The 27,810-nt window shown below is 40.7% G+C and overlaps 1 protein-coding gene across 4 annotated transcripts in view; it reads right to left on the reverse strand.

Annotated features, from left to right (window-relative positions):
- Positions 1-1,666: 1,666 nt before the first annotated feature.
- Positions 1,667-27,810, reverse strand: part of pvalb6 (parvalbumin 6) — a 60,108-nt gene continuing 33,964 nt past the window's right edge. The window contains exons 1-6 of one of the 4 annotated variants that reach the window (XM_037793381.1): positions 19,223-19,228; positions 10,189-10,192; positions 6,581-6,646; positions 4,484-4,616; positions 4,250-4,359; positions 1,667-2,445 (exon numbers count right to left, since the gene is read on the reverse strand). In XM_037793381.1, the coding sequence (XP_037649309.1) occupies positions 2,420-2,445; positions 4,250-4,359; positions 4,484-4,616; positions 6,581-6,641 (330 nt within the window). In that variant the 5' untranslated portion in view covers positions 6,642-6,646; positions 10,189-10,192; positions 19,223-19,228 and the 3' untranslated portion in view covers positions 1,667-2,419. Of the gene's footprint in view, positions 2,446-4,249; positions 4,360-4,483; positions 4,617-6,580; positions 6,647-10,188; positions 10,193-14,529; positions 14,578-18,148; positions 18,298-19,222; positions 19,229-27,810 lie in introns of those variants that run through there. The other 3 variants (XM_037793380.1, XM_037793383.1, XM_037793379.1) reach the window with 3 other exon arrangements.

Consider the following 27,810-nt stretch of genomic DNA (forward strand, 5'->3'; position numbering starts at 1 on the left):
ATATTAATTGCATTACTAATTTACTTTGGAAAATGGCTTGTAGAAAATGAAAATGTGACCTCTGGCAGACAATGTAAAAAAAAAATAGGAAAAAAATGTAGTCTGAGCTAGAAATGTGATGAAAAATGCAATACATTCATGGATAATGTAATACCATCTTAATAGCATCATATACTTCAACCAATGTGTTTCACTTCATCAGCAGGTGGCATTTTTACCGATGACATAATGATAAGATTGATCTATATATAGTGTAATATACAAAATGATGTATATGTATTGATGTAATTATTGCGTAATTATCATAAAAAATAAGCAAGTTGTTACATAATAAAAACACTGGTATTACATCATCAATTAAAGCCCCAGACTACTTGATTCCAAATATTTAGTACTAAATACTGACAACTAAATAAGTAACAATAAAAGTTAAAGGTGATTAACTCAAGATTGGGAGCATTTCTATTGCCTCTGCACAGCTCTCAACATGGCGACAGCTGAGCCAGCAGTTTGTGTGTAGGTCAGGTAACCTGAAAATAGAAAAATCTTATCTGAAATCTGCAAAATCTTGCAAAAACTCTCACGAGACTCGCTGCTCGACAACCTATCCTAACCCTTAGTATTCAAGATCAATGCCTAACTTTAACCATCTCAGGAGAGTTTCTTCAACTCACGGGTTACCTTCTTGTCAGCTACGCTTCCACAACGGCGCTGTCGGTCATGGCGGCGTTATCAGCTGTAACCGCCGTATGTGAGCAGTGCAGAGCGGCGGCCGTGAGCTAGCCAGTGGGGCACGCTCACATGCACTAAAAATGCATGTGCTGCCGGCCCGCCGATGTCAACAAAGCACGGAGAAGCTCGGATTACAATACACACAGAGGGAGAGTGACTTCATTCTCTGCTCAGGTAGACATTACTCCTCTATATCTTTACATAGACAATAGTTGTTTTCTGCTATATTAATGCTCTGGATATCATATAGAGCACCTTTTAAAATATTCAGTTTAAAAAAACACTTTCTTATGAATGACACTCAGCAGTCTAGACTGAACTGAGCAGTATTTTTTAAGTGATAGCCTCTAAGCTTCAGATCTGTGTTTATTTGCTCAGGCAGTAAAATGGCCTACTAAAGAAGATCCGGATTCCCGCGGTGCCTGTTTGGGTCCACCGCTGGGGATACTTAACCCAAATTGAACCTCAGTGTGAATCCAATTCCGCTAATGGCTTGACAGCGTGGTTCTGCTAAACTAGCACAGCGCTCCTCAATAAAGACTTTTTGGCAAGTGGCCTCCGCCTCCTTTTTCTCCCTCAGCGAAGTTGCATTCATAATGCAATATAGACTGCACGAAGATGCTCCTCAGTGATCTGTAATCGTGCAGAGCTCGTCTTCATTCTTTTCTCTCCTGCTGGCTCTGCTTATAGACGTCACAGCCAACGCTAATGAATACTAACAAATGACACTGAAGGGTAATTTTGACCTTTTTAAAGTACACCCCTTGATACATTATTAGGTCGCTGTCAAGATATGCTTCACTCGTTCCGTTTGATGAATAAAAGTGACAGCAAAATAGAGAAAGAGAGGAGCGAAGGAGAGCTGGGTTGAGAGTGTAGAATCAGATAAGAGCATCACTTCAAAGGAGGGAATTAACAGAGGAGTCTTAGTGAGTCAGTGTTCTCGAGGCTTTGTTTTTTCTCATTTTATTGTATTCTTTCACAGCTTGACCTCTTTCTTCTTTTGGTATGTTTTACAACAGGTCATTACCAGAGGAGAAAGGGATGGATAGATAGATAGATGGATGGATGGGATGATGGGTGTGGGAGGAAGAGAGGGGAGCAAATGCAGGAAGGGAACAGTGCCAGGAGTGAAATCGACAGAGAGAAGAAGAAGAAAACAGAAAAAGGGAGAAAGAAATTACGGGGTAAAGTGAGAGGAAGTGTTGGCTAAGAAAAGAAAGAGGGTAAAGTCAGAAATACAGAAGGACATTTGGGTTCTTCCTCTTATAATCTCTATTTTCTTTAAATATCTACTTTATGCATTAAAATGTTTATTCCTGCAGGCATGTTTTATATCTATACATAAACAGAAACGAGAACAGTTTGTATAAAAAGGATAAAATAAATAGGATTAATAGCTGTGGGGACATTTGAGGGTGTGTGTATGTGGTTAAAGGAGGGTGGCACACCACAGCTTACTTCCTATAGTGCAGCATTTTGCACTTAGCGAAGACAGCAGTGGGGGAGTGGTTGAGGAAGAGGAGTGTGTGTAGCAGGAATCGGCTGCAGTCTGGTGAGCTGGGGAGTCGGGGTGGGGTGGTGAGGTGTAGGTCTTGGGGAGGGACGAGAGGCCAGCGGATGACGGGATGTAGCGGTGGTTGGGTAGTGATCGTGGGAGTGCTAATCAGTCACACTGGGTGACTATTTATTCTTTCACCAGGGTGGTAAACTCTGCAAGAGAGGAGGGAAAAAAAAGAGTTATTTTCTCTACAGTAAAACCATGTAAATTCTCAACATAAATCTAAAAAGTTATGGTATGCTTTGGAAAATGTTGAACATTAATATATAGTGTGCACAATTTGTAGTTAGAGACTGTACACAAATTATTAGACAGGAAGGTGGGGTCAAAAAGGTGAAGGGTTATGTTGTTTTTCCTTTAGCTGAACAAACGCTGATCTAAATTTGTTTTCCACACCCCAGATTTATATTTTATTTTCCTTTACTGTACAATAATCATCAAACTAGTTGCGTCAAAAATATGCCTCTCATGTGCATCTTAAAGGTATGTTTTGCCCAACACGTTCTCACTCTCAACTTGTCAGTGGCCCTATGCTTCAAACTATGACACTGTAGGTACCCCTCTAGCGTCAGTGTGACTCGTTTCTGCTCGTTACATGCTTTGTGTCTTTCAAAATAAACTTCCAACATCCGTTTACTTAGCTTTTAGGTTTACCTAGGCAACAAAATTAGTTGGTGAGGTTTAGGAAAAGATCTTGGTTTGGGTTAAATTAAGTATGTTTTTTATGTAAAATGACTACGCTTCTTACGTATCGGGCGTTTGTAAAGTCCCGAAGCTACATAACAAGACTACGGTAAGATAACTCAACATTCAATTGGTTTCAGATGGGACACGAACAACAGTCTCCGGGGTGAAAGTTCTATGTGGACTTTCTTACTATTTAAATTACGTCAGTTGCTCTGACCGTCTAATATTGACGCGGATTGCTTCACATTGGAGTTAGTTGAAAACCTGGTGCATCCCATACAGACGCTAAAGGGTGCCTGGTTGAATCGGTATCAGATGCCAAGGGGCACTGACCAAGCTGCGAAACTTGACGTGTTCGGAGTGAGACCGCGTTGTTTTTCCAGATGCAGAGGACACAAATCACGTCTCATAATCAGGGCTTTATTGTCTTGTAGATAGTAGGACTAATCTGTCAGTTTTGAGAAACAGTAAATGTTGGTTGTTATAGTTTGTAGGGATTGAACATTATCTCTATAAAAAGCGCACCTTTCTCACTTGCCAACAGTCGCATTAACTTTATTCTGATCTACGACAAAGTTAAATGTTGAGTTAACCTATAATATAATATATGTTCAGCACTACCCAAACGGTTCTACTAATGGTGAAGTGAAACCATTACAATTCTGTTGCCAGTGCCCCATTAGCTTTATTCAGTGACAGTGGTGATGAGTGTTTATCTAGTAGCTTATGGTTCAAAAATAGAGAGCAGCTGCGGTGAAGAGGATATAATACTTGTTATGTTTACGACCACAATACTTTTTGGACGGCCCCTAATATGCAGAATCATGCCAATGTGTTCCTTTTGTATCTGTCTGTCTACAAGTGACTGTCTGAGCAACTTTATTTAGATTGCTTAACATTCGACATGCTTTGTGGTTCAGTTTATCTCAATGGATGAGGACAATGTCAGTTCAACAGTGGTGTCATTAACTGTATTCATCATCATCATCATTTATTCGGCAAAGAAATTCAAACCAAGTACAGAAAATAACTGTAATGTCTATCTCAGGGCTATAAAGACATTGGCGTTGCAATCTGATTTGATAGCCAACATTCACTAATATAAGTTCAAAACACTAAAATAAACCTACAGTGACACCTAAGTCTTAATAAATGACCAATAAATAAATAGTCCGACTGTGCGTGTGTGACTTTCTTTCTACTTTTGTTTTGCTTTGTGCCTGTTTGTGTGACCTTGTGACGCTCCCACTAATATAATGTGATGTTTACCATCGATTCCAATCTTGCCGTCGCCATCCTTGTCGGCCGCTGTTAAAAAGTCTTTGGTTTCCTTGTCTGTCAGGTCCCTGCCATCTTTGGCAAAACCCTTCAGGACGAATCTAGCCAAGAGCAGAAAAAACAAAATGGATACATGTCGCAGAATTCTAATATTTTATGTGTAGCAAGATCACTTGTTGCATCCTTTTGGGTTTATAAGTCTGTGTGTGTTTATGTTCGTCTCACTTGAGCTCCTCTTCCTCTATATAGCCGCTGTTGTCGGCGTCCAGCGTCGCGAAGACCTTCTTCACTTCGTCAGCAGACTTGGCCCTCAGACCGACCATCTCGAAAAACTTCTTATGGTCAAAGGAGCCAGCAACTGCGCACACATACACACACGCACAAGGAGGCACATAAAGATACAAAATGTCAGTATATTCTAAAATTTCACAAATACATTGACTTTTTTAAAAGGGTTCATAATGTCATAACTATAAAGACACACATTTTCTGTCGGATACAAAAAAGATAATGGTCTTGAAACCCACAAACAATGGATACAGTAAGATGTGCATACTCATAAACACAAGTAGTGTTGAACCCGCTCTGAAAGTTCCTTTAAGTTGCTCATCCTGTGTTCCTCTGGGAGATGAAGCCCAAAGGCAAACATTTAATTGCAATAAGGCAGCTTTCTAACAGTGGACTGTTATAGATTGAGAACATGTGTTTGCCAGAGGACCCATCAGTTCTGGGTCATGGAGCCCTGTCTATTTCTGTCTGTCTATATACACTACACATGCAAACACATTAACTATGCACATATGAATGAATCGTCAGTACAAAAGATCAAAATGTAACTTCTGTATTTTTCAACCTGAACCCTTTATTTCTCTGTTGTCAGATCAGACACTTGTGACCACAATCTGATTTGGTCAGTCGCACAAACGGCACTTTTAGTGGACGTACATTGATGCTGAGGAGTGTGATTACATCACAGCCCGTTTCGTGGCTGCAGCGCTCTCCTTCAATACTGGACCAATTTCAATCTTTGTCACTTCGACAAAAACATGGGAAAACAGGGACTAGGTTGAAAAATACCGAAGTTACCCTTTAAACAACTGTCTTAGAAGATATACTATTTGAGAAAAAGTTGAAGTACATAAAAACTTATCTATGACTCCCAAGATGCATTTCCGCAAGAAACATACAATCAAAATTCTAAAAAATTCTCATCAAATTCTTTTTGCCTCTGTTATGAAAAAAAATTATAATTGATTTTGAATAGTTAATTCACTTTTGTAATCTCGGTCAATTTGAAGTGAATTCAGGAACTATGGCTCAGGGATGCGACGACAAAGCATTTTAAATTGACTACCGCTCTAATTCACGCCTCTGACTATAGCTTCTTCTCCATTCTCCAACTCCGGCCGTCGCCACCTTTGGCAGTGACAACACAGACTAACTCCCGGCTAATCCAAAAATGGGAAAAGAAGTGGATTGTGGGTGAAGCTGAGGTGGGCTCGGGTGACGCAGCAGAGCAGAGAGATAGCAGATAGCGACCTGAGACTGCACCAACCTGTCACTCAAGATGACCTCAATTATGCCACACTTTAAGCCTTAATAATAATAATTACTCATTTAAATGGGTGAGTTATATAAAGATGCACTCCCCCGTACAGTTGTCATGAACGGAGATATTAGCTAAAGAGACCAAAACTGTATTTTGTCCCAGGCTTTAAACACGTTTATTTCTGCTATAAAGTCGGACATTTTAACATGGGGGTCTAAGGGGATTGACTCGCTTTTGAAGCCTCAAGTGGTCATTTGAGGAACTGCAGTTTTTGGCATTTCTGCTTTGGCTTCATTACTCAGCACCGGAGGTTGCCGCTTGGTATTGTAGTTTTTTGAGTTATGCCAAAAGGACGGACAAAATGTGATTTCACCAAAACAAAGTTTAGATAATCAAAACTGGTGGCCATGACATAAACCCATATGATTATCATATTACCTGAAGGAGTGTTGTGTTTCTCCATTTTATAACATTAAGGATATTGTTTAAAGTAATGGGAATTCAGATTGGGGCAAAACACCTCTGGAAGCAACTGCCTTAGTAGGTTTATAGCGGGAGGGAAAACAAGTACTGGACTTAAACCAGTCTAAAACCAGTAGTACTTGTATTCAACACCAGCCCAAAGCTACATTATCCACAGTTCATATCTGCAAAATCTAACCAAATGTGGGAGATCATATATGGGCCAGATTCCATTCACATTTGCTCCACTTGAGATGAAACACAGCTGAGTGTTGGAACCCTGCGATGTGTCTGTGATAACTTCTTTTTACCTGCGAATGCATCTAGAGCTTTCTTGATGTCGTCAGAGTTGAGGATGCTGCTCATTGCCATCTTGGCTGTTAAAGAAAAGAGAAAAGACAGAGAAGAGTGGAGACAGAGGAGGACAGAGAGAGGGGACAAGGTTAAAAACAAGGTCGCTAGGGAGCAGAGAGAGAACTCGGAGACATTCTCGTATTACACCGGTGACACTCTAGAAATGGAGCAGGAAACCAGGACATGGGAGGAGGAGGAGGAGGAGGAGGTGGTGAGTGACGGGATGGATTAGTGACAGTTGGAAAGGGGTGACAAAGAGAGAGAGGAGAAGGAGATGTGATGCAGGAGGAGAAAGGGAAAGATACCAGTGTTGAGAGGAGGAGGAAAAGGAGGTTTAGTTGTGGTGTTATTATGGGACATCATCAAAATGAAGGGGAAATATTAGAATAAAGGAGAGCAGGAAGGGAGGGACAGAACAACCAGTGGGGTGTCCATATCTGTGTCTTCCATTTGATCTGTATGATATCACTGTGCTGTTACAGATGAAAGCAGGGCACAGAGCCAGCAGGGTTTTAACAAGCCATCTGAGTCTCCAGCATGCGTCTGGAATACCGCAGGAGAATTCAGCTTGTCAGTCCAGTCCAGATGGACAATCTTCTTGTACCTCACACTATGAAAGGTGAGCCCGGCACTTCACGGCCCCGAACCCGATCGCTATCGCATATGAAGTTGTCACCTTCACCCCGACTTTGCCCTTTTCTGCTCCGTTGCTATCGCAAACACACAAATACAGCGTGTACACTTGAAGCCGAACATAGAGAAAGACAAACACAAAGAGAATCTGGAGTCTAGAGAGTTGAGAAGGAGTGAGTGACATGTGGATTATAGAGGATGCGCTGCTCTGATTTCACTTCGCTCGCTGTGGTTCTGACAAGCCTTATTAGGGATTTGCTTGGGACACTATTATTATTTCAAGGAGGCTGTATGACAGGTGATTGACATTTCACTCAGACATCCACGTAAACCTCACCTGCACCTCACTGAACGCACACACAACTTGTTGAGCTGTCACTTGTCTTCGCTACCAGTTAAAAAAAAAATGATAAACTATCACAGACATCAGTTTGAGTTTCACGTGCAGTGAGTCACATCTTCAAAGAAATAGCTTGCTGCTTGGTCCACTAAAATCTTGTGTTGACAAGACTGGAAATCCACATCAAAAGCGCGACATCAGCGGCGCAAAAGCACGACTGCCGCGCCAAGTCCTTTCAACCAACTGTCTTCAACAGGCCGACCAATATAATCATATATCGGAAATTTACTGGACACAAATGTTTGAAGTAGGCTCCATGAGGAGTATAGGAGAAGAAAACAGTGTCAGATAAGCCATGTTTCCATTCAATTGTCAAGCGAATTTTAATCGCACTTTTGAAATGTTGCAAAAAAAGAAATGCAAATTAGGCATTTCCATTAACTGGTTTGGAGCGAATAAACTTGGCTACAGCATAGTTTCATCAGAAGATGGCGCTATAGGCTTCCAGTAAACAGAGTAGAAGAAGTACAAAACAACTCGACTTGGCCATCTAACCATCTACGAGAGAAAAATAGAGAGAGGTCTTCAGGAATTTGTTTCAATTGGGCAAGTTTAAATTGTACAGCTAGTGTTGGTCATGTTTCATGCTGTCCGGAGAGGAAGACAAGCATTCGCACATTATGGGAATATCCGAGAAGACGCCAACGGCAGAAACAGCTGCTACGTCAGCATTTATTCGGCAAAGGTGTTTCCATAATCCTCTTTTTCAACAAAGGCAAAAACCACCTCAAGCGAGCGTAAAAACTTTTGGAAGTTTTATCAAATTTTGCCATTTCCATACAGCTTTTCTACTGCAATACTTCAAAATCCGAATAAAAATATGTGAATGGAACCTAGGCTATCATGAGCATAAAAATACGAGGGTTGTCGTGGTGATGCGAATCTCAGTGTGAGTGTGGATTGACTCCACAGACTGTATATAAGAAGTGGACGTAGTCATCGTGACATCCCTCATTGGTTTGTGGACTGCCGCTTTGAAGCCTCGAGTTCGGCATTTCAGCCGTCGGCCATCTTGTTTTTTTGCAACCGGAAGTGACACGAGAGGGTGGAGCTAAGTGCAACCAAACGCTTAACACATTTTCAGGTAACCAAAATGTTACAATTAACTTTCATGAACTGAAAACACACTGTGAAAGGGTTAAAGTTCTAAGACGAAAACACGGACAACTCCCAGACCGAACAACGCTGTGGTAGCAACCTGTCAATCACAAGGTAGCCACGCCCTAAAGCATCCCCTGCTTTATGGTCTATTTGACTCTAAATTTACCAAATGAACATCATGCTGTATTGAAGAAGACTTGAAACTAGCGATTGAAACCATAAACTCACATTTACAATGTTTACTGAGGTAATAAATCAAGTACGAATTAGGCTCATTTTCTCATAGACTTCTATACAATCAGACTTCTTTTTGCAACCAGGAGTCGCCCCCTGCTGGCTATTGGAAAGAATGCAAGTTTAAGGCACTTCAGCATTGGCTTCACTTTAGGTTGCCCACTGAGGCTTTTGATAGCATGTCGTTGAATCGGGTGAGTGACGGGACATCAAAAACGCTTCTAAAAACCTGCACTTGTGAGATGTGGTTTGGTTTTTCAAGGCTACTGCGGACCCTGTGAAGGAGAAGTTGCTGTAAACAACTGCTGCAAGCTTAATGTACTGTAGTTTATCTGCTGTAGGCCCTAGAGTTCTTGGATACATATCCACTTACACCTGTCTGTTTGTGAGGGCAGCTGTACCACTGTATAATATATGAAACATCTCTCCACACCTCTCATCTCTGAGGTTGATGCAAAGCTGTGGGGACTGAAACGTCTCATAGAAAGGTCACAGTGATGGCAGCGTATCACCATCATCCTTGCACCATCATCATCACTGTGTTCCCTCTGCGCGGCACATAATGCTGAGCTGGCCAATCTCGTCGCCCTGTCCTTCACAGTGGAAATACAGTCTGAGTTGTCTGTACATCTCCCTCCGTTACAAATCACTCATGCTACAGTGTTTTGCTGCATCACGCCTCAGGCAGTGCAGCTATTCTGACATCATCCGCTTCATATTCTGTTGTTCTATTTGGCTGCATTTGAAGCTAATAACTGCAAAAAAATATAATGTTATTCATGCGGGTTCCATTATGAATCAGAGTAAAATATTTACCACAGTGTGGGGAAATCATTAGTTAATGACCTGAGAGGGCTCCCGTAATGGAAATGATACATATTTGTTGGATACAAACTCTATTAACAGAAATTAAGACATAACTTAGAAGATGGTAAACATATCTGTGGTTATAAAAGATATGAAATTCATCCCAAGGCTAGATCTTTAAGTGTACTAACAGATAAATGTAGTGTTAACCCCTATTAGAAGCAGTTCTTCCAATGGTGTCACACTCGGCTTCAGTGATGTACGAGTTTCTATTGAGGTGCGGTGTTATCTACTTCGGTAACATATACTGCTGCACACACAGATCAATACGGAACACTGCTTAACTTGTGTGGCCACACATCCAATCTTTTATCATTATAAAAGCACAACCTCCCTCTCTGACCTTTACCACAAAGGTGTCCGCGGGGGAAAAGAAACAATTCACCGTGAAATGAGGAGGATAAGATTGATTTAGCGAGATATCTCAGTCAGTGTGCAGACAGCTGGAACTGTTTAAAGTACGCCACATTGATTTATTTAGAGGAAAGTACAAAGACCAATTGCGGTTGCGCTGAACTGAACTTTGATCTCAGTCAGTTAAATGAAAGGCTTTGTTTTCTCTCCGCGAACTAGTTCAACTTCTACAGCTAGTTTGGATAAATTCGGCGTCAGGTTTCTCTCCAGCCCGGTTTCACCAAATGGCGTATGAATGACATGGTATTTTGTACAAAAACAACGCCTTTGTTGCTTTTGGCATGTCATGTGTACACCATGTAGTCTGCACTGACTGCAATGCAAACGCATCCGTGGAAATATGCTACGCTTGGGCGGGACGGAAGGTGGGCAGGTCCAACAAAAACAGGACCGTCAACCAGGAGACCGGTGTTTGAGTCCCAAAGTGATGTTGAGTTATTTTGAAGTTACGTTAGTGACGTTTGTGATGTGTTTTCTTAACTTATGTTATGTTGTTTATGTACGTATTTTACTTAGGTAACGTAGTTATTTTAAACCCAACCCAATGTTTTTTCTAAACCTAAATGAGTGGTTTTGTAGCCAAACATAACCGTCACCGTTTCGCTGTAATGACATGCCATTTCACAACGTTAAGCCCGTGGCGTATACTGTAAATGTCACACGAAAAGCTTAAAATTTGTTTATCATGACACGTTGAAATGTCTTGCTATTTTTACCACTTCCCATGAGATTGGAGTGTCAGAAGAACTCTGATTTAATAAATTAGCAGTTATAAAAACTGAGTCATTAAGGCAGACGAGCTTTATCTGGGAACAGCCCTGTCTCCTAAAAACACAACAAACACAGGGCTTTCCCCAGGAGACCGATGTTTGTGTCCTGTGTGAAACAGTCATGTCTTGCTTTTTCATTTTGTTTTTAAGTAATTTTAAGTCAAACCATGGTGTTTTTTTTTAGTAAGCCTAACCCAGTAGTTTTGTTTCCTAACCTAACTAAGTGGTTTTGTTGCGTGTTTGTTTGGTTTTATTTCCATTTACAACGTTAATCACATGTTTAAAAAAAAAAACTGCGACAGTAATACTGGAGAAATTATGTTTCCCTCAAAACGTTATGCAGTTTAGTTGTATGGAAACATAATTTTGTGGGATGGTTGCTGGGAAACATCACGTTTATTCACTTTATATGGAGCTAAAATTAGTACCGAATTATGTTAAATCATGTTTGCCGAATGACTTAGTGTCTGTTTAGGAGTCGTAAGAAATCATGAATTATCTTGAAGGAGTAGATATTAACCGGTACGCTTGACTATGTTAAATTTCACAATATGTTAACAGAGGTTTTCCTCTGACAGTATAGGAAACAGTTGAAAACTCTATTTGCCTCGTCAGTAATTTAAAATGTAAATCAACTTATCAAAGTTCAAGTATCAAGTTCATCTGATAAATTTGTCATGTTTCACAAAGCAGAACTCGGATTTAATGAAATCACAAATTGCGTGGGTGTGCTGACTGGCAGTGTTTCGGGATGTGAAACAGTAACGTCACAAATCTTACTTTAGTAGTAGTAGTGCTTTTTAGTAGTTTACTTAGTTCACAGAAGAGTTGTTAAAGTGAAATATCAGCCGAAATGAAAAGTCTTCCTTTAGGAGTCATATAAAGTCATATATTATGATTTAAGAGAATCATCTGTGTAACAGGGAACACACATCGGTTAAATTGAGCAATACGTTAACAGAGTCTGGCAGTCACTGGACTCCAACAACTCCAGTGTTATATTGTCAAAACAACAGGCAGTCCCCCATGTGAGTGTGATACTACTGGTTGCAGAGATGTGTTCACATTGATGTCAGATATGGGTCACTTCAGACATTAATGTGAACAGTCAAGGCAGAAAGGTCGGATCTGGGGGAGAATCGGGCATCAAGCCCTGTAAAGTGAATGCAGCTTAAATACACAAGTGAGGAATGGTGAAGACGAGGGACAGGTGACAGCAGGTCTAATGAGGGACAGGTGGAACCAATCAGGGCGGGGCAGACAATCACACAGGCGGGAAAACACACAAAGGCAGGAAGTGAAGTTGTCTGCAAGTATCAAAACATGGAAATGGAACAAATGGAAAAACAGGGCAGGTCATGACAGAGGGGAGCTTTTTTGTACAAGCGACCTCATAATCGCATTATTTTCACATTGTCACTTGATAGATTGTTATTATAAAAAATAGCTATTTTAAGCCTGTTTGACTTTAAACACATATTGATATTTTTATTTTACGTTATTCCATTTTCAGTCTTATTTTACAAGACTGAAAATGGAATATTACATTATTGGCAGATGCTTTTTCATACACATACAGTACATCAGGAGCAATTTAGGGGTATATGTTGCTTTGACAGGCACACAGGAGGTGCAGGGGATCAATCCATTAACGCTGCAAATAATGGCTGTCCCCTTCTACCACCCGAGCTACAGTATAATTATGTGGAAAATTACAGAAAAACGGTGTCTATAATATAGACAGATGATACAGCAAACCTCGAATGGACTTTAAAAATAGCGAAATATGAGTCTACAAAATCAATATCTCTTTGATTGGTTATATGTTAGTACAGTACCAGTGAGGAGTTGAATAAAGCCATAAGAGTCTTGGTTCGGGTTTCTTATTCTGATATTTATTAGTATTTAAAGTTTAAGTCTCTCAAGCCTGACCTTTACATGACTCGATAGATATTCAGTATCTTCTGTAGTGAATATCTTACAACCCCAGATGATTTAATCTTCAAACATTATTTTGTGAGTTAAGGCTGTGATGATGATTCCCATAATGTTCTGAATTTAAGTAGTGATCTGAGCATCAATCAGACTCCGCCAAGGTTATCTGCCGCACTGCACTGCTGGTAGGATGCTTTTATTGTGGAGTTGTTTGCTATTGTCTCCAACCACCATCTTTGCTAAAGATAAAAATGTTTTGAAATGTACCGGATGCCCTTGCTTTTTATTCTTTACTCTTTACTGCTACTGATTTCTGCAGTCTTGAAACCCAGGCTGTCCCTGAGGTGTGTTGTTTACTTCTAGTTTAAACTCACAGGAAAGCAACATTTTTCATGACTGAAGCAGAATGCTGAGGTTAGATATACTGCTTGTTCAGAAGTTTCAATCCAAAACTGACATTTTTGGGGCAATGTATGTGCTTCATTGGGAATAAGCAGACAAAATGTAACGTTAAAACTGGAGTTTTAAAGGTTTCTGCGGGATACTGATGGCATCTCTGCTTTATGAGGTTGACCCGTGTGACCCTGTGAATATTACAGCATGTGAAACTGGGGTTTCCTTTATGGGAAGTCCCATCACCCTTGTGGCGGTACTGAGTTCCCCAGACTTTAGTTGTTCAGTCAGAAGACTGAAAAACAGTTCCCATCCACATAATAATATAAAATAAAATGCCTTCTTAATAATAATAATGAACAAATGCCTCTATAATAACAAACAATTAAGGAAACTGAAATATTGGTTTGTGTTTTTCCTTTTACCCTCCTTTAAAGTTTTCCCAAATAAAATACACTAAAAGAAATGGGTATAAAGGGTTTCATTGAAAATCAACAAATGAATAGAATACAAAAATACAGCCTGCAGGCATTAGGCTATTGTAAGGCAAGCCAGCTGTTGCACAAATAGCACCTAATCGTCCCAGTGCAGGTAACCTAATTGGTTGGCACTTAACTTGTTTCCCCAACTAGGAGAGTCAACACTCTCAACAAACAAAACACAAAGATCACAGAATCCCAAAAGGGCCCAAAACAGACCAGAGTTTCTGGTAAAGCTGATAACACATGTTGCATTGAGTGAAGGAGAGATCAGAATGACACTGGGTGTGCAGTTTCCCTCCTCTTTTAAGCCCTACAGAAAGGGCGTCGTTACACCCTGATTGGCCAAGAGGGGAATGCACCAAGCTGCTCTCAACTATCATTTAAGAGCCAGTCCCCACACCCTGCGCAACAGGTGAACTGAATAACCCTCTAATCACTCAGCAACTCAACCAAAAAAACACCAGGGAAAAGGGAAACAACAGCAAGCACCAGAGAATTGGCAGCTGCCACACCCTCTCTAGGTGTGGGAAACCTAACCACGCATCAAGGTTGCCAACTGCCCGGCCTGCTGTAACAGCTGCATGAACGTGTGAATACGTGTGTGTTTACGCGTGTCGCAGAGGGTGCCAAGCAGGCTGGGCTGAGGAGTTGAAGGGCTTAAAGGAGAATGTACTTGCATTTCAAGAAACCCGAGCACCTTATGTTCGTTTGACCGTTGTGTCTATGTTTGTGCGGCAGTCTGTAAAAAGCAAAGACAAGGCGGGGTAATAAGCCTCTTCAGTATCATTGCATGCAGTTTGTGAACTGGAAATGAACTCTTGTCCTCTACAGAAATAGGCTTTGAAAGTATTGTGTGTGTGTTTTTTCCCCCCTCTTTATGCTGCTCTGTCAGTGTACTGCAATGAGGCATTTTACAATGAGCATTGTGTTGTGGCTCATACAGCCGTGGAGCTTTATGCTGTTTTAAGTTTAAACTGAGGTCACCAATATTGGGATTTATTTTGTAATGAATGGCTGGATAAGAACGGTGGATCCTTATCTTGTCTTTGGTTACTAATATAAAGGCCTATAATTAATAAAAACCCACTTGATGTATATCCTAGATATTTAGAGATAGCCTATAATAGGATTCAGGTTGTTATAATATTGGTATTATAATATTGGTTTCAGAGTTACTGAAATAGATAAGATCAAAATAACTAAACATTAGGGTGTCAATCGTTTAAAATATTTAATCGTAAATTAATCACACATTTTTTATCTGTTCAAAATGTACCTTAAAGGGAGATTTGTCAAGTATTTAATACTCTTATCAACATGGGAGTGGGCAAATATGCTTGCTTTATGCAAATGTATGTATATATTTATTATTGGAAATCAATTAACAACACAAAACAATGACAAATTGTCCAGAAACCCTCACAGGTACTGCATTAAGCATAAAAAATATGCTCAAATCATAACACGGCAAACTGAAGCCCAACAGGCAACAACAGCTGTCAGTGTGTCAGCGTGCTGACTTGACTATGACTTTCCCCAAACTGCATGTGATTATCATAAAGTGGGCATTTCTGTAAAGGAGAGACTTGTGGGTACCCATAGAACCCATTTTCATTCACATATCTTGAGGTCAGAGGTCAAGGGACCCCTTTGAAAATGGACATGCCAGTTTTGAGCGTTCTTTAACCTCCTTCCTGACAAGCTAGTATGACCTGGTTGGTACCAATGGATTCTTTAGGTTTTCTTATATCACATGATGCCAGTATCTTTACTCTAGCTTTAAAAAACTAAGCTTGCTACAACCGCCGAAATATCGATTGCATTAATGTGTTAAAAAAAACGAGTGGCGTTAAAACGATTTTGCGTTATCACGTTAACTTTGACAGCCCGGCCTGAAAAACCCTTAACAGATCTACAGTTTAGCATAGATCTGAAAAAAGCCTCTTAACTAATGGTCAGATGAGAAAAAACAAAATTAATCTCTTTAATCCAAATGTTGAATTGACAATATTAAAATGCATTAGAGATGGACAGTGACACGCTGACATATTGTGTATTTATATATCTTCAGTATATTCACATAGGATGACAAGTTTTAACATGTTCCCATAAAGAGACCCAGCTACTACAGTTGCACATTTAATGTGACGAACATGAAAAACTCTAACAGGCCTTTTTCCTGAATCAAAGGTGATTGTCTTCCTCCACAAAAGCTTTTTTATCTAAATTGCTACTGATCTGCACAGTTAATCTTCAAATAAGCTCGATGGTTGAATGTAGCCAGAACTGTCTTTTCAGTGTGCATTATCTCTACAATGTCTATTGATTTTATAGAGCTGTTGATAGAGCGAGTACAATGCTTATTCAAAAGCAAACAGCAAACACACATGTGCACCCATGCATGCACACACATACACACACACGCAGCAAGGGAGGACTGGATTTGATAAAAGTAGTACAGAAGCCTGGGGATCATCTGGCTGTTATCACCACTGTCCACAGGCTAATCCTCTGGCAGGTACAGGACAGGATAACCACACAGTTACAGCTTGGCAACGGCAATGGTCCGGTGTGTGAGCGTGTGTGTGTGTGTTCATAACTGCACAGTACTTAAATGCCTTCCTGATTGACTGAGTCAGTTTGTGAATTATGTAATGTACTGTATGTATTTGTGTTTTCGGTTTCTATATTTTGGTATGAGTGAAAACAAGACTAAAAGCCTTTACACACCGGGGGGTGTGACGAATAAACCACACGAAAATGCGAAATACTCGCCTGCGAATATTATATGTCTAGGGCTTTTATTGTGAAAGGTAAGAACGGAAAGAGTGGATCTGGTATGTGTTGCCTTTTTCAAGGTTGAAAGGAGTAAATAAAGTTTTTCATCTTGGTTCGGACTTCGGAGCCTCCATGCAACTCAAACCAACTCAACCCGTTCCGCGTAATGTGATTGGTTGATGCCTTTATTCGCGGTGCGGAAAGTGCAGAAAATCTACCCAGTTCCGAAAAAAAAATTATGCCGCTTTTTCGACGCGTAATATTTCTGCGTGAGAGTACAACAATTCAAAAAAATATATACTTATATGCAGATGAATCACACGAAAAAAACGCCCCCCGGTGTGTAATGGCCTTAAGAGACTACAGACATGCCGGCGTCTCTGTGCTCTTACGCACAACATCAGCATGCTAACATGTTCACAATGAAAATGCTAACATTCTGATGCTAAGCAGATATTACCATGTTTTAATTTAGCATATTAGCATGCTAAATGTTATGTTCTAAAGATGAAGAACAGCTGAGGCTGATGGGAATGTAAATACTGGACAAATTCAAATTTTTACCCGGTGATGGCGCTATAGAGCAAAAGTCAGGATCACCAAAGTTATATCAGTTCATCCTCTGGGGAACATGGATGTCTGTGCAAATTTCATGGCAATCCAGCCAATAGTTATATATATATAGTTATATATGCTGTTAGCATGGCTAAAAATGTGTGAGTGTATATGCACAAAGCCTCGCCATGGTTACACACTCCCACTTAACACACTGTAGGCACCACTAAGATTCCTAATCTCATAAGGTCACAAACTCTAATGAGATGACTTTGCAAAAAACACATATGCGACAAATGCAATCTGAAGCGTGCAGACTCGATACACATTTGCATAAAATATTACCAAACAAATTAAAGATGTAAATTCCACTTAATCTGCCAACAGCGTTAAGGAGTGTTAAAAAGCATATACATATTTCATTGTGACACACAAACAAAATATTATGCGTCCTCCTCGTTAATTAACTGGGACCGCATCCACTTAAGTGTCGTACTGTCTATGAATATTCATCGTATAATATGATGCATCTGCTGTGAGTACATGTAAGATTTTTTTAAATCTCCGTGATCATCCATAGAATCATAAGTACGTCGAAATTAAGTCTCAAGAGGAGCTTCACACCTTTCACTGCATCAGCATTTTGACAAAGTTACCCTGGAGCAAAAGTGGCCGACTGTATTCAATCTCGTTAGTTGTAATTAAACTTTGACCTTGAAAGATATATCGCAAGCAAGCTCTGCAACTAAACGGCCTCTTCTTTTGGCAGCAACCCGTTGCTATCGGAAAGTAATTACCTTGTTGATATACTGTCTTTATATCTAAATCTAAATCTCATTCTGTGAAGGAGCCTGTTAAAAGAAGGTAAATTGCGTTTCTTCACATGTTTCTCATTGGTTTCATCTATCACTGCATTTGATCACAAAACATTACACCTCTGTATAATATCTCACATACTCTTACCTGGTTACTGGATGACTGATGTTGAGGTGGGAGAAAAGGGCCAGATAGGTGCAAGAGGGACGTCCAGTAAAAGCTCAGAGGCTCTGCTCTTTCTGTTTTATACATGTCCTCTCCAACTATTTTGGGATGAAAAATGGGCGCCCGGTTCAGCGCGGGGTCAGTGATGTTGGGCCGCTAAGGCCGGCCCATATCGCTTTCCTGACCGCGTTCATGCTAATCAAACATTACTATTAATAATCTCCACCTCTCATACCAGCCAGACTTCTTTTCTTATGCTCGCCCTTTCTCGCCCCTCCCTTTCTCCAACACTCCCTCCTTCCTCCCTCCAGCCGTTTGATTTCCCAACCTAATTTTCTCCCACCTCCCACCCGAGGGACACGCTCTGTCCTCTAATCCCCCTCTGATCCGATCTCTCCCCTTCGCTTTCTCTTTCTGTCTCTCTCCTCTTAAACTTTTAATTTTCACTTTTAATTCTCATGTACCATTTCCTCCTTTAAGGCATTCAGTATCATCAGTTAAACATTATGAAGCCCAGACTCTCTGCCTTTATCACTAGTGTTTTTTCAATAGATTACAAGAAGTGGACGTGGTCACCGTGACGTCACCTATTGGTTTGTGGACTGTTATTTTAAAGCCTCGAGTTAGGCATTTTTTTGCCTTCGCCGTCTTGTTGGATTTTTGCAACCGGAAGTGACACTAAAGGTTGAAGCTAAGTACAACCGAACGCTGAATAAGACATTTTCAGGCAACCAAAAATGTTATAGTTAACTTTCATGAACTGAAAACACACTGCGAATGGTTGAAGTTCTAAGACGGAAACGGAAAATGCCGTGGTAGCTACAGACTGCATATGAGAAGTGGACGTAGTCACTGTGACATCATCCATCGGTTTGTGGACTGCCGTTTTGAAGCCTCGAGTTTGGCATTTCGGCCTTCACCATCTTGGTATTTGTCTGTCGCCATGTTGTTTTTGTGCAACCAGAAATGACAAGACAGAGCGGAGCTAAGTACAACCAAACAAAACTTTTAGGTGACCAAAATGTTACAATTAACTTTCGTGAACTGAAAACACACTGTGAAAGGGTTAAAGTTCTAAGACAAAAACACAGACAACTCGTGGTAGCGACCTGTCAATCATGAGGTAGCCATGCCCTCAAACATACCTTGCTTTATGGTCTATTATTATGGCAAAACAAGACTGAGAGCTTTTGTTTTGAGATTATGTGGGATTGTTTCTTCAGTTTTGGACCCAGCGCAGCGCTGTCTCTGGTGTAGCCAGTTTCATTGATTATAGTGGAGCCTTAAACTCGTAGAGCATCTGGTACACCAGCTTCTACAGAGTGGCAGGTTGTAAATAGGGCTTTTTTTTTTTAACGCAACCTGTAACCCCACATTTTGCCTCAAGGGTTGAAGTAAACAAAAAGTCTGTTGGCTATGGGTGTGGGTATAATGTGAAATCAATAGCTAGATTAAGATGTGCAGCGATCCAGAAAACCCCCATGGTCCACTATGCAGATCACAGTGACTCTGCAGAGAAAGAATCTGCAAGGTGCTCTTCATCGCTATAACCTTAACAATAAAAACACTCTGGCATTCCCTCTGGGGCGGTGTAGCACTCCCTGTTCAGGAATCCTCCCTGGGGCTCACTTACAGTATAGACGTGAAGTGATTATAGATCAGAGCCAACATCAGCTGTTTCCAACAGTGGTATCACTGAGGAGAGTGTCGCGCTGACCTTTAGGACGCGTCGAGATACCAGACCTGAGGGCTACCGTCTGTATACGTGAAAGCCATAAACAAGTTTTATTGGGGTGGATGCATTTATGTGTTGGTGTTGTGAATGTTTGTGTGTGTTGGACAGCGGGGAATGGTGTGAGCGTGTACGAGCCATTAAAACAGGAACGGGTGTTCTCCGCTGTGGAGCGACTTTCAACAACGGTATCATCTCGGTTACTGTCGACATATTATATTTATGAAACAGCTATCAATTTTATGATGGACGGTTTATTGTTTGTTTTTTTTAGTCAGAATTGTTTTGAAAGAGGCAGAGATTTATTGTCGTTGCAACTTAATCTGGAATTGTTTTGTATGCCAGGGACTGCCCTCCACCAGGCAAGATGAGTCATTTGAACAAATATTACAAATGACGTATGTTTACTGACGACGGTGACGTTTGACTGGTAATTGGCTTCTTTCTGGACCACAAAAACCTCAGAAAAACATTCAGAGGAGTTATTTTTGGGAACAATCACATGGGTTGATCTGCATAGCTCTTTGAAACTTACCTTTTACTGTCTCTCTCTCTCGTTCTCTTTGTGCCTTTCTGTTCTCTGCTCTGTATTCCCCTCGTGCATAACTGTGCAGGGACATCTCTCCCAGTCCAATTCACAAACCTTCCCCTCAAAGTCCTACATCTTTTTTTTAACCATTAGATGCCCGCTCTCTTTCATCTCTTTTTTCTATCCCTCTCGCTGCTACACTCATCTAAACGTATCACCTTCTTTAAGTGAAAAGGGCCGCAGAGGGAGTTACCTTGATCCCATGAGGTGCTTGTCGCAGCTCTCTTTGGGTCGACGAGGTAATGCTCAGCGGGGGACGGCAGGAAGGACGGAATGAGAGGACGGAGCAGTGACAAGTGAAGCCGGAAGGGGAGACGGAGGTGGAAGATGAAAGAAGATGAATTAAAAAGGGGATGGCAAAGGAGAGATTAAAAGAGAAATGCAGACAGAGTAATAGAGAGAAGTAGAAAGGGAGGGATGAGGCCAAAGAAGTGGCAGAGGGCTCGAGGTTGACAGTGGATCTCACCGGGGAACGTCGATGTTAGATGAGGCGTGGACGGGGGTGGAGGGTAAGGGAAGAGGGAAGCAGAATGACTGAAAATAAGGAAGAGAATTCACATCATGAGTAAGGTTTTATCTCACCCAAAGCCTGCATTAGCTATGGCCTTACTGAGAAAACCATCAGGGGTTGCTACCGGAGAAAATGGAAACCTTTCATCGACTATTTTTTCCCTGATTCTATTATCAATGGCAATATGGCATCAGTCCCAGTAGTCCCACTGCTTCAAATTATTAGATCACGCCAGAATCACCGTCTTTAAAAAGACTTTTGGCTTGTGTGAATACTTAACGGGACTTAATGGTTTATTTTGGTATTTTTTGAATATGTGAGTTAGTGTAGCCTCTGTAGGTTCAGTAGTTTTAGAACTAGAGTGGAGTTACGGATATCATATGAAACTATAAAGCCTAAGGTATCCATTGGTAACCATGTCATGTTAGCTTCTCGGGAAGGAGGCTAAAGGCTCCAAAGTTAGGCTAAATTTTGGCGAGGAAAAACTGGCATGGCTATATTCAATGGGGTCCCTTAACATCTGACCTCAAGATATGTGAATGAAAATGGGTTCTATGGGTACCCACGAGTCTCCCCTTTACAAAAATGCCCACTTTATGATAACCACATGCAGTTTGTGGCAAAAACCATGCAGCTTTATGCATGCAGTACAAATGTGTTATTTTCACCTATTCTAAAAATGGTGTATTTTAATATTTCTGCATACTTGGGTCCCTAAACTGTCTCAGAATTACATAACTGGGGTATGACTGTAAAGCTGAGACTCTTGTGGATCCAATGAGCCCAATTGTATTCATGTGTGATGTTGTTAGTCCCCATAGTAGCCATTTCATTGTAGTGAGACCATTTTTTTTAAACTTGACCTCACTGTATAAAATTACCTGTTGTGACCTCTAGGATAATCACAGCTTCATGAAACTTTACAACCACAAACTAGAGACCTAAAGTGTTCTTGTAGATTGACAATAAGGGGGTTTCTGAGCAGTTCACAGAACAGAAGTGCTCGCCATGCAATCTCAGAAAAATGCAATTTTTACAGAAATCTCCAAATGTCAAAAGTTTTTGATCCCAAATCACAGCATGGCTTTTTCCATGGTGTTCCTCAAGGTCTTGGTGTCTTAATGTGGTACTTTGGAGGAATTTATAAATTATCTATTCTCGAGTGGTAAGAAATGGTTAAATTTAGCATCAAATCTGTGTAACAAATGGTATCAACGCAAAAATTGCTGCAACAACTTATGAGACATAATAGAGCATGGGGATTACCATCATATACTTCCATCATAATGTTCTTAGCCCTTAAACACTTTTACTATTTATTTTAATTAATTGTGGATCTCAGAGGGTTAAATTAACTAGTTTTTGTTCAGTGTCCTCTTTCAACATATTGTACAAATTTCCAGTCTAACCTTTTCCTGCATAGCTTTTGAGTAACACAAAGGATTACATTAATATTACATCTTGTAACTTAGAACAAAGGAGAATTTTTCTCGGGCTCAGCTAAGAGGATAAAACGAATTCTAGGGAGGAGAAGAAGAGAGAACAAGTGATGCGAATAAGAAAAGGCAGGAGACGGCAGAGGGAGAGACGCCTTTGAACCTGAGTTCAGGTAAGCCAACATTATGCAGACACACTGGGAACCTATTTTGAGGAAAGCATCAAGAGACAGAGAGAGACATAGAAAGTGTGTTTCCAGCCATCTGGTTTCTGCACATTTTGATTTTGTTCACTTAAAGGTATAATACGTAACAATGGCGTCATATCCCCTCGGCTCAGAAAACTCCGAAGCTGTCATAAATTGACTTTTTATCCAATTTTAAGCTACATTTTTACAACACACTTTTTTGTTGAGATGGATGATAGGTCCAACAAACACAGGACTTGACGTTTTCCCTTACCGATGTTATTTCAATACTTGTTTTTCTTAGTTTATGCACTTATTTTAAGCCCAACCCTGATGTTTTCCCTTAAACAAACTGAGTGTTTTTCTTGCCTGGTCTTAAGTCACTGACCATGACGTTTTCCCTTAACTTAACAAAGTTGTTTTCTAACCTAAACCTAAGGCAGTGGCTTTGTTGCCCCCTACTGGTAGTGCACCTTAATACAGGCGTATAATCACACCTCGGTGAGGCAAAACACGACACTGACACGCTATCCTCTGGTGGACAAGCGGGTCTAGGGTTGGGCGTGATATCGGGTTGGTTTTGCACAACTTTTTTTCCAAGTCCTGAACAGTATTACTAAATAAGCTCAAGAAATACAGTGTCATCCATGACCACAAGGCCAAACCTGCTCTTCACTTACCTCAACAGTTTTACTCACTCTTCAAAAATACAGGAACTCCTTATGTAGCACAACATCAACAACACTGTAGCCAGGCCTCTTCATGTGTCGAATCAGATCCTGCCTCATTAAGGAATCTATATATACATATTGTTAGCTGCTTGACTGCCATTCAAAACACTGATATTAGCTTGTACTACCATACCTCTGCACTGATTCACCTCTACATTTGCTCCTCGCCCTGTGCTTGGCTACTATACACACATTACTGAGGCAACAGGACTCGAGTCACTGGATAAGGACACCTGCTAAATGTCTGAATAGTGATGATGATGAATAACGATGGGAACAGAAGTTGCAGGTCTTTGACTTCACTTGTCCTCAGCACTGTGCAGGTTGTCTTCACACAGCGGGAGGGTTTTCTCTTATAACATCTGATACGCATTTAGAACAAAGTTCCACCATCAGCATCTTTTCTTGGACAAGGTTTTGCATTCAGAGAAAGTCAGTCTGCTTGATTTATTGAGTTCAGAGCAGTGTTCAAATGACAGAGTTTGTGCAAAGTGACAGGCTTGATAGACACAGACATGACAGAGGGAGAAAGACATAATAAAGGAAAAGATTGCATGGAACAAATGCTGAAGTAGACACTAACTTCAGCATAAATGTATCCCACCGGAATAATAACTTTTGAAGCAAAAGGCATTTCGATTTAAAGCATGCTCTAAGGTTTTGATGTGATGCTTGGAGGTAAATAACAACGTTTCAGTATGCCAATACTGTGAGGAAATAAAACATTTTACATTATACCACCAACAAATTTACTCTATGTGTTGTGGCAGCCATTGCTAGGACCATAAAATCCATAAAAAACTGAAGGTAGTTGAAGGAATATGGAAATACGTGAAATTTCAAAACGTAAAGACAAACTTTTTCAAAATGTATCATGACACAGTCACAGGTAAATGTCTGAGAGAGAGAGACAGAGAGACATAGAAAAAAAGAGCTGTTATATGGCATCATCTCTGTCCTCCACGAGCGCTATTATATTACTCTGTCTCCGCAGTTATTTTTCCATCAGTCTCTCTCACGCTGAATAGGGCGCAAAAAAAATGAGTTGAGTAAGAATGGAAAGGGAAACACAAAAGGCGGAAGATGGATGAAAAAATAATGAGGCAGCGAATAGAAGAGAAATGGAAAAGATGACACGCTGAGCATGGGGGGTAAGAAATACTAGATATATAGATAAGAGGGGCGTAAGGGGGATGTGATTCTTGACAGCAAAAATGAGAATGAGACAGGAGAGGAGAGGAATGATTCGCCTGTTAATAGGAAATCCAATCCAATCTTGTCTGCGGGCGGTTTCCGTATAAGAAGTGTGTCCAATATGTGTATGTTCGCCCGATGCTCGTGCAGCAGGATCCACCTGCTTAATCCCTGTTCTTTCTGCATAAACATCGAGACAAATACCCAAGGCTGTAGTCAAGTCGAACTTAATTGAGTCCAAGTCAAGTCCAAGACCAGGTCCAGTTGAGTCCAAGTCAAGACCAGGTCCAGTTGAGTCCAAATCAAGACCGAGTTCTTAGACAGAAATAATCTATCTATAAACAATATTGATCTATCTTCTAACATCAAACTAATCAACACATCAAATTTCAACACAGTCCCACGGCAGTTTGTGAAATAGTCACGAAATTGATTCTATTGGATTCAAGTGCATAGACATAAATTTCCCTTTTTTTTTCTTGTGACACTCAGCACGACTTTCAACAACACGAGATGCACGTGTCAATTCCCGCCCTAGTCTTTTCAAAATAAAACTACTTAGGTTTAGTAATAGATCGACTTGGTTAGGCTTAGGCAACAAAACTACTCAGTTGGGCTTAGGAAAAGATTATGTTTTGTGTTATAATAACTCTGGAAGTGCCATAACTTAAGTATGGAAGTTACGTGACAAATAAATTCAACGTTGACTTCTGGTTTCACACGGAACACGAATGCCGATCTCCTTGGCTAAAGTCCTGTGTTTTTTTTTTTGTTCAATTCCCAATTTATTTATTGAGATTATTCTTAATGCAAGTAGCATGGGTGAGGAAGTAGGTGTCCTGCAGTACCTCCTAAAACAATCAATTGATAAAGTTTAATCTTCGTGTTTAACTTAGTGATAAAACTATAGTGTTTTCCCCAGGAACAACTTGATCAGTTCTCAATAGCCGAGCCAGAGACCAAGACAAGTCAGAGTCCAGTAAAGAATGAGTCCAAGACAAGTGCAAGACTTCAAAAAAGTGGACTCAAAACCGGACTCGAGACCGAGACCGAGACCGAGACCGACACCGACACCGGACTTGAGTACTACAGCTCTTAGAACACCCCCCTCTTACTCTATATAATCAGGTCCTTTAGATGCAAAGAAGCAGTCCTTGCTGCAGGGCCTGCAGATATCAGAAGTACAGAGAATACCAAGAGACTTAGAGGACAGGAAGACGGATTGACCTGTCCGTACAACGACGGAACGGAACGACGCCTCGACAGAGAGAAGATAAGACGGCAAAAAGTGGAGACAAAAGGCTGCGCAGAGGGAAAAGGGATTTGTTGAATGTGATTTAGGGATGAAGACGTATGAGTGTGGTGACAGAAGACTGTCGGGCATCTTTCTATGCGTCTGTCCGTTACTCTGGTAGCTGAGATGCCTCAGGTCAATGTTGGAACTATCCAGGCCACAAGGTGTCAGGGTTGTTATCATCAACAGCACCTTTATCACTTTCATCTTTATCACTATAATCACTTTATCTCCACCGTCTGTCATCATCGTTGTGTCGATAAGGTTGTCTTGCTGCTGGCTTAGCAGGCTGAGGCTGCAGACTTGGGTGCTGATTTTGAAAACACACATACTAAGGAATATCAATGTATCTACAAGATGGAGAGCTTCTCATTAAAGGGAATTCTTTTCCAACCTATTTTGTCAAATGTTTTCTACATATTGCCATCTTTCTCTCACTATACTGTTGAGATCTAGGGATGTGGTGACGACTTTAGGGCGAATAGCATAAGAAGTCAGATCAAATCATCCAAATAGGTCTCCAGTTGTAATATGCTATGTCATGTCCTTTCAGGTGGAAATCTTTAATAAACATGTCTACAGCCCTTAGCGGCACTTTGAGGCATAGACTGTATAAAATATGGATATAATCTCCTTGACGTCATCCATAGGTTTCTGAAGAGTCCTGAAGCTCAAAAAGGGTGGCTCCAGATGTCCCCATCTTGGCAGTGACTATGCAGCCTAAGTCACATTTAATCCAAAAATTGACAAAGTGGTGAATCATCGGTTGAGCTTGATGCGGGCTGGGTGAGAGGCTAGCGACCTGTGACGGCACCCACCCGTCACTCAAAGCGGCCACGCCCTCAATTATGCCGATCTTTAAGCTTTAATATAACTTAAACGGGTGAGTTATATTAAAAATTCACCTCTGTACAGTTGTCATGAACATTGATATTAGCTATAGAGACGAAAACCGTTTTTTGTACAAGGCTGTAAACATATTTATTTCTGCTGTAAAACTGGCCATTTTAACATGGGGGTTTATGAGGATTGACTCAATTTTGTGGCAAGCCTCAAGTGGCCATTTGATGAACTGCAGTTGTTGGCACTTCCATGTTGGCTTAATTTCTTAGCACCGGAGGTTGCTGCTTGACTATTTGCAGCATGCTAACATGTTCACAATGAGAATGCTAACATTTTTTAGCAGGTATAATATTTACCATATTAGCCATCTCAGTTAGCATGCTAACATTTGCTAATTACAACAGAGACTACTGGGAATGTGATTAGTTTGCAGGTATTGTGTCATAAACCACAAATGGAAATGTTTGACCGGATAATGGCGCTACATGAAAAGTTATTACAATTCATCCAGAGGGGGGCATGACTATGTTTACCAAATTTCAAGTCAAACCATCCACTAATTGTCACAACATTTCACTCAAAATCACCAATAGCGCTTATCCAAAACAGCATAAACAAAACCAAAAAAAAAATCAGCTGGAAAACACAGGCATGATGACATGAATACACACACATATATAGTAACAAACAGATGTAGCCAAAGTATATCTAAAGACCATCATTCAAACAAGCGTGTCGACACTTGGACAAACACACACACACACCAGGAATGTTGAGGCAGAGCTACAGTGTGTGAAGTGGAGGATCTAGATGAGAGATGGGGGGGAGATTGTGTTATTCACACAGTATCTGGTGCCGGCCTTGGCTGGCAGAATAGTGTGAACCCCCGACAACAGGTGTCAGGGAATAATTGAGACTGACTTCAGAAGCAATATAAGTTCCAACACCGTGATATGAGAGTCGGTGAGTATTCAAAGACACAGAGAGAGAGGAGAGGAGAAGAAGACAAATCTTTTTAACCAAGTTTGAGAAAAAAAGTTAGGGTTAGGCTTGTGGTATGTACTGTACAAGATTAGAAAAAGGGATGTTGATGATACATGATACGCTTAATACATCAAACTATAAA

Source organism: Sebastes umbrosus, chromosome 14 (assembly GCF_015220745.1).
Source record: "Sebastes umbrosus isolate fSebUmb1 chromosome 14, fSebUmb1.pri, whole genome shotgun sequence".
NCBI lineage: Eukaryota > Metazoa > Chordata > Actinopteri > Perciformes > Sebastidae > Sebastes > Sebastes umbrosus.